This window comes from Trichoplusia ni, unplaced genomic scaffold (assembly GCF_003590095.1).
Source record: "Trichoplusia ni isolate ovarian cell line Hi5 unplaced genomic scaffold, tn1 tig00003034, whole genome shotgun sequence".
NCBI classification, from domain to species: Eukaryota; Metazoa; Arthropoda; class Insecta; order Lepidoptera; family Noctuidae; genus Trichoplusia; species Trichoplusia ni.
The window spans coordinates 227,198-238,533 of record NW_020800318.1 but is presented as its reverse complement, the minus strand read 5'-3'; the positions used below and the strand labels follow the sequence as shown (position 1 = coordinate 238,533).

At 34.7% G+C, this 11,336-nt stretch overlaps 1 protein-coding gene across 1 annotated transcript; it reads left to right on the top strand.

Annotated features, from left to right (window-relative positions):
* The first annotated feature begins 1,599 nt into the window (after positions 1-1,599).
* On the top strand, positions 1,600-6,519 carry LOC113507663 (homeobox protein ceh-62-like). Its single transcript, XM_026890563.1, has 6 exons — positions 1,600-1,727; positions 2,643-2,779; positions 2,981-3,086; positions 4,133-4,256; positions 5,429-5,579; positions 5,816-6,519. The coding sequence occupies exons 1-6, from the start codon at positions 1,600-1,602 to the stop codon at positions 6,478-6,480; spliced, it is 1,311 nt and encodes a 436-aa protein (XP_026746364.1). The 3' UTR covers positions 6,481-6,519.
* The last annotated feature ends 4,817 nt before the right edge of the window (positions 6,520-11,336 follow it).

Sequence of the window (11,336 nt, the reverse complement as noted above, 5' to 3'; positions counted from 1 at the left end):
AAGTAAATTGAACTTAACATTAAACTCGCCCGCTCTATACATTCTATGCTCTATGAAGCTAAGCTGGCCGTCGTTCAGTCCAGTCCAAGTGACCACGTGATAATAGCCACAGCCTTCAGCGGCAAGCGACAGACAAACAAATTTAATTAAATATATATAATATATGTTTTAGTGTAACATGATAATTGGAGTACATATATAAACTGTGAAGGTAAGATTTTTTATCATTATTTTTGATTTTTTTATATTATTTTAATTTTAATATTTATAAGCGAGAATATATAACTTCAAACAAGGCAGTACTTTACATAAATTTTATCAAAATACATATTTCTAAAACCAAAAAGTATGGAAACCAAAAAGGTAACAAATGCAATAATCTATATTCAAAACTCGTTTTAGTTGATTTGTTGCAGTATGTTTAGTGTTCAAAAATTTTTGTATCCCTATTTCTGATCACTTAATTTTAACAATATATCATTACCACATTATAATACCTCTGTTTTCTTGCTTGGTTTTTTTTAAAATATAACAAAAACCATTCACATTTTTTTTTATTAAGATATCCACATAATTATATTTATTTTCCCTCGTTATTAAGTTATTAATATGTTTTAAAATCTGAACGGACCAAATTATTTTATAAAGAAAGAGCATAAAATCGTTGTGCTAAAAGTGATATATCAACTAAAAACAATTTAATAATGACACTGTTTATACATTTTTTTAAAGTCCCCGTTTGTTTTTTTTTTATAATTAAACTGCTTTTTAAAAACAAATATGTATTTCCGCATTTTGGTCCCTGTTACATAAAATTGTTTTGTCCGAAACGTATTAGAAACTTTTTATCCACAAATCCACTTTTAATCGCCTAAAAATATCATTTTCACAATCACGCACATTTTAAAACTTGTCAACGAAAAACACTTCCCGCCAATTTAGCTGTCAAAGTTAAACTTTTTCGGCGGTAAAAATGTCAGGCAGCGGCGCGAACCAAACAGCCTAGTTGCAACAAGTCAGTAGAAATACAACATAAATTATACTCATTTAGTGGTAATTTAATAAACTTAACTAAATTATAGGCATTTAATTCAATTTAAGTGAAGCGGCGCTCGGGGGAAGGGTCAACCACCTCCCTTGGTGTTGTGTTACAGAACCATAATGCGATAATATGATTTTCTAAGAATTACATTTATAAATTAATTATATTCGTTCCGATTGATTTATTGCATTGTAAGCGATTGTAATTTAGTTTATAAATAAATTATGAATTTCTAGTATGAAATTTCGATTGGAATGGTTTAGGAGATGTTTCATTGGGTTAGCTGCAGTTCAATAACCGGATTTAGTAGTAGGTTCGAACCCGCAACCAATGTAACTTTTTTTAAAATTTATGTAGATGTAGTTATGTACTTTTTAACTATTTAAGATATAAAAACATCGCTAGAAGATCAGGGTTAGAAAATAAAATCTAAAATCTTCAACCGCGCACATGATAAAGAGTTGTGATCAATGCTCAGTCACTTTACTATGATTAATTATTTCAGTAGGTAATATTAGTTTCTATTGGTATGTACTTAAATAAATAATTTTAACTAGATGGAGGAATCGTTAGACGGTCGGGAGAGCAGTGCGGTCGCGAGCGGGTTCGACTCCGCGGCTATTTTGAACGATGACGTATCACCAACCACTAGCTTTTGCTACAATATACCGAATTTATTTAATGGGTGAGTAAAGTTCATGTACTTATAAAGATTATATATATTTAAAATCAATTCACACAAAAAAGCGGGCAATAGCAGCCTCTTTATAAATGACAAATCATTTTGAATCATATTATTGTGGACAAGACGGTCATAGCCATGCAAGTCACTGCTTCTACGGGGGCTATTCACTCACTCATTCAGTCAGGAGCTCGTGGCTAAGCTATAACCGCATAAGTGATTCGATCACAGGATAAGCTATGCTTGACGCGGTTGGTCCGTAGATGGGTGACCATCTTTGTCATAACGAGTTCCTCTGTGTTTCGGAAGGCACGTTAAATTCTGGGTCCCGGCTGTTATTCCTACATCTTTGACAGTCGTTACAGGTAGTCAGAAGCTTGAAAAAGTCTGACAGCCAGTCTAACCAAGGGGTATCGTGTTGCCCAGGTAACTGGGTTAAGGAGGTCAGATAGGCAGTCGCTCCTTGTAAAACACTGGTACTTAGCTGAAACCGGTTGGACTGGTAGCCGACCCCAACATAGTTGGGAAAAGGCTAGGCCAATGATGATTCAGTCAGTGCGGTTTAACCCCTAATACCTACTCGTCAATTAAAACTACGACTTGTAGTCATCACACCAATTTGCACCTACTTGTTACCAGCTGAGCTTTTTGCGAAGTGGCATGTGCGTTACGGTCAAACATGGGTTACATGGGCGTTTAAATATACATAAATTACATGGGTATATTCGACGGATTAAGTCCTCAAGAGATTAAGAACTGCAAAGAATTATGGATAAACTATGTATTATGAAGTCGCAATTGGATCGAGGATATACGACGCAAAATTCAATATTCCATCATCGGAGACATTTAATTACTTTTTGCAATTATTTTTCTCAAATACTCTAATTTAAATGATGGCTTTCGTTTATTTTCTAGCCTTGGTCCTGGATCAGTGCTATGTGAACGTCCAGATACGGAACCCAGTGAAACTTACACGCCGAGCACCGAACCTGTTGACGACAGTACGGAACACCAGCAGTACGAAGATGATGAAGAATATTCTCCTAAATCGAGTAATATAACATTTCCTTGTACCTACTTCCTAGACTGCATTTTCTTAACTAGAAAATTCTGCAAAGTCTGCCTGATAGTTAGTTAATATCTGGCAGAATGTGGTTCCGTACCCAAAGTAAAAATGGAACCCTATTATCAGTTTTAAGGCACATGAATGAAATCGCTTGCTATAGTTATAGTACCTAATATTGTCTTTTGAAATTTGTTGGTTGCGTGGTTTCCGCTTATCACACCTCATTTTAACATTTACTGTTTATTTCTAGATGCTAAAGGAGATATACCCAAACGGAAGCAAAGGAGATACAGGTATGTTAGATCCTGACCAGGCTGAACCCACTGTCCGTAACGTGTCGCAGGTTCGAACCCCACGTAGGACTAATTTTTGTATGATCCATGAATGTTTGTTCTGAGTCTGGGTGTTTTCGAGCATGTGTTTTGAATGTTTGTGAAATTCTTACAGTATAATGATTAAAGTATTTACAGCGGCAGTAGTTTATTAAAGAAATTAGGTAAAATCTATTGCCCGCGGGTCCGCCCGATACAAATCAAAAATGATCCTACGGGAACATATAAACTATCCTATGTGTTAATTCTGGTTATAAACTATCTGTGTACAAAGTTTCGTCTAAATCCGTTCAGTGGTTTTTGCGAGAAAGAGGAAAAACACATACAAACTTTCGCGTTTAAAATATTAGTAAGATCTAAAATTTCTGCCTTGACAACAAACTTATCTAAGAACAGATTCAATTAGAGTACACTACAAATACTTAATAGATCGGTTTTCTTGGAATTAAAGGCCCTTTCAGCCACTTCAAAGAACGCAGTATTCAGGGTACACCGTTACGAATAATGTAACATTCTGAAGGGTCGAATTACAATGAAACAAAATACAACTTGATTCTAGAAGGCAGTTTCTAGCTAACATTACAGTTATTGCAGAAATTCTGTTGTATTCAAAAGCGTCTTGTTTAATCTGGCCTTGTTGTATCTCGCAGTCTTTACTATTGTAACATAGTCCGTTCAAGTCATTTGTGCGCGCGGCGCTATGTGTGAGTAGCCCTTGTAAATACATAGTGACGGTGTGTACTAACACAGCTTTCATTTGTTTGTCACTGTCACACAAATAAACAATCGCTGTTAATCGCACGCACACATAGCGTCGCGCGCACAAATGATTTGAATTATCTGTACAAGCTGTTGATTGAACTTGAAATAACTGTCATTTTTTCCTATAAAAATCTCAGTGTCTTTTGCTTTTGTTTTGTCGTTTTAACAATACTACTAAAAAAACAACTCTTAGCCCTACTGACCTACTACTAAGACTCATTTCTGATTAACACCAAATATTTCAGGACAACCTTTTCAAATGTACAACTGGAACAGCTGGAGGCCGCTTTCCACAAGACTCACTACCCCGACGTGTTCTTCAGAGAGGAATTAGCAATGAGGATAGATTTAACAGAAGCTAGGGTTCAGGTAATATACCTTTTGTATAATTTTCTTTTTACAAATATAATACGGTTAATACGAAGGTGATACGGCAATCGTATCTCGTAGTCAAAAGTTACCGTGCCTTAAAAGTCACAACGTTTCTACTTTTAGTAATTTCAGAGTAGTGTTTTTATATCTAAGATGGACTTAAGACGCAAATTACACCATCTAAAAATACTTTAGCCTCACCGTGAAAAAAATATTTATTTATTTAATTTATTCACAGAAATAAGGACCTTAATTCGTAATCTTCAACGATTTCATTAGAAATTCATAATAATACCCCTCTTTTCTTTCACAATTGTCTACAAAAAGTAATTTGTTTTAAAATATCTGAAACACCTTTCGTGACGAATACAGGTCAACTGAATTCGTGTCGTTGGAATAGTTAAACTCCCGTCGATGCAATCTGTTAAAGGCATTAAGGCACTATCGATTAATGAAACTCGAATTGAATCCGCAGTTTGATCTATCGGGAAATTGTATCCATAACTGTTGTAGCGTCATTATAACGACTAGCTGTTTTCAGGAACATTAAATCGGGCTAAGAACTCCTAAATAAAATCCAGGGTGTTAATCTCTGTTATAAACTACTAGCTGTTGCCCGCGACTTCGTCAGCGTGGTTAGAAGAAATTGCGACTATAACTTGAGATTTAAACTATCCCATCTCTCAAGTTGGATCGAACTGCACATGGTGTGCGAATTTTATTATAATCGGTTAAGTGGTTTAGGAGTCCATTGAGGACAAACATTGTGACACGAGATTTATATATATTAAGATTTGTGTACAAAACTTAGTCCTAATTCATCCAGTGGTTTTTGCATGAAAGAGATTCCATCTACTCAGACAAAATCACATTAATTATATTGGTAATATAGATCACTTTTATTTTTACTTTGAGTTTACGGATAGCTGGTTAGTAGTAGACCAACTACTACTTAGTAGACTTGTAGATGAACATACATGTCTTATGTAGGTTTTATTCTCGCTGAAGATGAGTAAAGCTCTAAATCAAGTTTCAAGTAAGAACATGCGGGAAAAAAGTTAAATCCCCGAGGTGTACTGAATAAATTTCGAGCAAAATTTCCATTGGCAAAATACATATATGCTGATAAAAAATAAGCCTCTAAACCTACTAATTTAACCTATTCTCAGGTATGGTTTCAAAATCGTCGGGCAAAATGGCGTAAGCAGCAGAAAGCCGGTTGTGAACCTTACCCGGCTGCCGCTAGAGGTCCAAGGTCTCCTGATGAAAGGTCACCTTCAGCTCTCGCTCTTGAGATGAGAGACTTCATCACTATTCCTGGTAAGTTTCAAATAGTTTCAATAAAGGCTATGAGCTAATTTGTTTTCTCCCAAAAAACTATATATTGATGACTTTTTTCCCTATTGGACTTAGAGTTCTTTGATTTCAAAAGAAAACAACAACATTTACCTATGTACAAAGATTGCCAAAATACACTGCTTTGCAGCGTTTCGTCTATCAAATAATTAAGATAACCCTAAACTTAATCATGCACTAAAATATGTTATTTGTTTCAGTATCATCAACACAAATGATAAACCTAACTGAAACTCAAACACAGGCTTACGCAACGAAATCAAAGCCTTCGCCGCCAGCCATCCACATATCAGCCTTGCCAACAAGACAAAACCCTCAAGTCGACCTCCCATCATTTTCCATACCTCTCCAATACAACCTTGGAAGCTTCAAAAAGATCGGTGAAGACGTCCAACTAGATTTAGAAACTACTGACCAAAGTAACTGGGATGCCAGAATGATCCCAAATTTCAACCTTATAAACCTAAAGCCGTTGATAGAAGCCAGAGAAAATGTTGATATGGAAATAAAATACGAAGTCAAGAACGAAAATAGAATTAATTTCAATGAAATACAAACTGTGCAAGCTATAGAAACTGAGGATATATTAGGTAAGGATGCAGTCAATGAAGGACAGACGATTTCACCAGATTTCGAGATACAGAGATATCAGAATTATCAAAATGATACCGAGAAACGGTTTAGGGAGCAAAGCTTTGAAGATTCCATTATGGAAGATGGAAGGAACGATTTTGTATGTGACGGTGACTTTCTTTGTAAAAACAATTTTGAGAAAGTTGATGAGAAACGAAATGAATTTGAGGATTGTCATCTTCTGGATACTGATAACAACGTTGGAATTAGTAATTTTGAAAGTAATCTGTAAGATATTAATTTAATTACTATAACGCAACTTATCCCTACTAATATTATAAATGCGAAAGTAATTCTGTCTGTCTGTCTATCTATTACGCCTTCACGTCTAAATCACTGAACCGATTTTAATGAAATTTGGTACAGAGATAGAGTTGACCTTGAGAAAGAACATAGGATAGTTTTTATCCCGGACTTTTGAAAAGTTCTCTTGGAAACGCGATATAACCGACCTCGACGCGGGCGAAAAGCTAGTATGGAATAGTTAAACACTTTTTAGTCACTGCAATAAACAGTCAGGATTCAGGTAGACGCCTAAGCCCAATAGTGGACTACAAATGGCTGATGATGATGTGAAACTCAGAATAAATGATTTATATTAAAAAGATCTCATTAATATAGAAGTGTATTTCTAGTCATTGTATTACTAATTGATTTCTATTTAATTAATTTATTTTAGACATTGTTGTTTAGTTTTATTTCATAACTTAATTTTGATTATCGTGTACAGTTATTAGGTTCTAATAAAGTACAGTTATATGTTATTTTATAATATTCATCCATTATGTTGGTTGTGTTTTTTTTAGTTTTAGATATAGGTATGTATGAAATAAGTTCCCATCAAATCTTAGTTGACTGAAGCGATTCTATCCCTCGCCATCACCGAACATTTCTGGTTTAAACGCAGCCTTAGATTACCTCGTGTATCAAGAGCTTAATAATAATGTTTAAATGAATACAGGACTAAATTGTAAAGCTGACACTGTAACTAATTGTTCATTTATTGACTGGCCTGCTGGTCTAGTGGTAAGTGGCCCTGACTCCCATACCGGAGGTAATGGGTTCGATTCTCAACCTATGTACAAATGTTTGCATGATGAGCACCATCATTTGTTTTGAGTCTGGATGTAATTTATCTATTCAATATGTATGTATTTAAAAAATATGTCTGTATGTTTGTGAGTTGTCTAGTACTTGTAATTCAAGCTTTGCTTAGTTTGAAACTAGATGGCGTTGTGTGAATGCTGCGGAATATAAAAAAAACATTATTTAACAGGACAATTTTCAAAGATATTATTACTGTCAAAATAAAATATACTACATTGAAGAATACTATTTCTTTCCCTACCCAGTTCTAAGATTAAATTGCCCAATTCAGTATCGCGTTATGATAGGAACACTACAGTCACCGACTGCCAACGGGTGTAATTTGGCGGCCTGCCATGGTCCCACGTTCGATTCCCGATCTGTCCCGCATTCAATATGATCTTTATGAATTGGTTTGTATTGATCATTTGGTGTATTGAGACACTGTGGTTCGAATGTCGATTTTAGGTATTAGGATTTACGGATTCTATTCTTGTTCAATAGACTATTGAACTTGTTTTTTCATTCTTATTTTTTTTTCTGCTCTGTGGCAAGGCTACATTTGCTGGGACAGCTAGAGAACTATAAAAAATGTTCTGTTACCACTTAAATATAGGTACCACTCTATATGACAAATAGAGTGCAATGAATTAAAACCCAAAGAAATTTCAATATATTTGTTTATTTTGTACTTAGGTACATATAACAGAGTTTCTCACGTATTATTAAACGTAGTTTCAAAAACTGAGGGTAGAATGAGCAGTCTGCATGCGACCATGGCCTCTGGTCGAAACGTCTTGCCTATAAAATGAGGTCAAAAACTATTATGCGTTAAATTTCCGCTTTATGATCTTAATAGTAATAAAAATCTGCTTAATTCGGTGATTATTGTCAATATTCCGAATACTTTTCTTAACATACCAAAAAATCTTCTTGCCCAAAAATTAAATTAAATTATTTAACGCAGCATAAGTTAGTCGTCGATAAATCGGTGTTATACTCAATTTGAGGGTAGACGTGAATTAACAATTATTACATGAACTTATCTAAATCTCGAATGCATGGCGGCCATTACGCTTGATGTAAACACCCGCGGTTGTGGCGGCGTTAGGCTGGTTACATACTAGCGATTGTCAAATGTCTGGTTAATAAAAATATGAAACGTGTATTTTTATCATTTTCTTTGTCAAGTATGTGTGTGTGTTATTAGAGTTTTTTTGGTGCTGTTGCTTTGCTGCGATATAGACACAGGGCTTTGATTGAAGGTGTTCAAGAAATGTCGGTAAGTTTAGCATACATATACTTGTAATTTATTTATTTAAGCTTTGTCAACAGCTTACATTTCATTACAGACAGATTTGTGCTTACTGATATTATTAATTGGTAATACTGGACAACTGTTTTTTTGACTCCAAACCTCAAGTAGAACAAGTATTTATGTGATCCAAGAATATTTTTTGATAATTTGGGTGTCTTGTACATATCCCATGCGTTATGTTTATGCAACCACCGTGACATAAGGCTTAATTTCCTTAGTACGAAAGCCATAAAAACCTTCTAGCTTTCATGAAACCGTTCTTTTAAGAACAATTAAAACACTTGGACGACTAGTTACAATTTAATTTACAATACATCTTGATACTTGATAGTAACATGTGTAACCAGCCTGAAACTAATTCCCTCCGCTAAAAATATAAGTTATAAACACGAGCATGTTACAGTGGCCGGTTTCTTTATAAAATCACGACATGCGACCTGAAATACTCGCTACTTTGTATAAACTATTATAATATTCTGAATTTCAGCTTTTGTTGGCTTTTAGAAAGGTTCAACTGTTGTTATTTTTAACTTAGGTTTTAAAAAGTTGTTTGAAAGTGGACTATCAAGAGTACTGTTGTCAGTTTTGAAAAGTAGGCTTTTAAAGTTTGGTTTTTTAGGATTCCTGATGGTAATACTGTAATGGGGCTAGGTAGGTCACGTAAGACGCATGGACGGTGACCGCTGGGCAAAGGTCACAGATTGGGAGCCAGCGGATAGAGGGCGCCGTTCTCGTCGGCCTAGGAAGCGGAGACAGGATGGCTGGTTCAAGGTTTTGCATGATAGATCATTGAGGAAGGATTTCAGATAGGTCTTGAACTAGCTGTGGGATACAGTAGGATAGATTTAAAATAACTAGCTACTTATTACTGAAGCTGCTTTCGCATGATATGTATCATAATTAGGTATGTACCATAGCAATATTTATTGTATTTCTTATTCATGTTTCAATTATGTAATCACCATAACACTAGTTAAAAATATTACCAAATTACATAACAATAAATATTGAATTTAAGCAACATTACAGAGTTGGATAATCAATAGTTTTGGAGAATTTTTTGAGTATTTGTCCTATTTATACTTATACCTCGGGGTCGCGGGCTTGATTCGAACTTGACGGGGTTTTATTTGTAAAGACTTTGCTTTCTTTTAAAAAGTTTGTGTAAAGCAAGGCTGTGTTTTTAAATTTTCTACTACAATTCAGCATGTTAGCTTCATATATGGCCGGCATTCGTGCACATTCGTGCGTGTTCGGTTCGCCACCTCTTTTCAGAAGCAATAATGTCAGCATTATATCGCTTTAGCACTTTAGAAGTGCCTGTTTTAGGTTACAAGTTGTGTAGTGGGTTTTTATTTAAGCAAATATTATTTCTTGTCAAGCTATCAAATGGTTAATGCTTTCTAATTAGTAGTTTCTTATTTGAATGTTTAAAAAAAATAATGATGATGGGAGAATCGCCTAATTCTTGATTGGATATGTCCCTCTATTTTTGGAATTGTGGTTCTATAGATAGTCGCTTCTGTGTATGGATTTATATCCAAAAGATAACAGGTTCGATCCTAACGTTAACAAGTTCCAGTATATGTTGGTTAAGGTTACGTGAACTATCTTAATTGTTTTAAGATACTACTGAAAAACGGTAAAGGAAAATAAAATCTAATAGCCAAGCAGTGGTATTGAGACACCTACACCCCAGAAGTCGGATAACCAACATCCTAATAAGATCGATTGATAGATAAAATCTAAATTTATCTGAACCCAGTTTAAACAAAAAAAATCTATACAAATTCTATGAGTACTTCCAAAAATATCAACTTAACTGCATTCCCATTTTAGATTTCTACAGGATCATGAAACTACGGTAGTGTAAAACTAAAAATGGAACGAATGGTGTCCGAAGTCCGAACTCAGTCTAAATCTGGAACTTCAGCCTCAGAAGTTAGTGTGGACTAATATAAATCCGGAATCCTAAGTTACAGGAATGATAAAGGTAGAATTCGTTTTAGGTTATTTTTAGCTGATTGTGTAAAAAAGAGGGTAGTTGTGAAACAAAATTGATTGTTTGTTTGTGTTATAACACGCTTTGTAAACGTATCGATTTTTCTTTAGATTCGTTTTTCGGGGACTGTACTCCGTTTTTGAGTCACCGCTGTGGGTCTGTCTGTTAATTTGTCACCAGAATGTATTTCATAAAACGTTATAGTAAGATAATACGAATCATAGCAGACCAGGTGGTTGTGTTGCCTATGTAGGTAATAAAATATACTAAAAATAAAGATCGAGGTTAAGGAACATATGCTACAGCTAGAAATTTGTTGGGTGACCAATTTTATTTTTGCCATAATTGTACGGAATCTTCCTTGTATCGAGTTTGGCTCACAATTTACAGGTTACGTTTTTGTCATATCTACTATATTTTTTTACACACGGTTAAAAAAAAAATAGATGAAATTAGCTTGAAAATTATCAAGATATCCGGAATTGCGAACATAAATTAGTAAAATAAGGTTACAATTTTAACTTATCCCGATCGCATCGAACAAAAAAAATGAAAAAGGAATTTATCCTTATCCTTCTTTAAAGCAATATTAAAGGAGTTCCAGCAACAAGTTCGCTCTGAATTTTGAAATAGTCCTGAAACTTAATCGCCCACAGATTATAATCTTAAGTTAAACCATAAC

Coding starts and splice junctions, on each gene's coding strand:
- LOC113507663 (XM_026890563.1), top strand. CDS start 1,600: ATGGAGGAATCGTTAGACGGTCGGGAGAGCAGTGCGGTCGCGAGCGGG. Junction 3,087..4,132: donor CGGAAGCAAAGGAGATACAG/GTATGTTAGATC, acceptor CAAATATTTCAG/GACAACCTTTTCAAATGTAC. Junction 5,580..5,815: donor AGACTTCATCACTATTCCTG/GTAAGTTTCAAA, acceptor TATTTGTTTCAG/TATCATCAACACAAATGATA.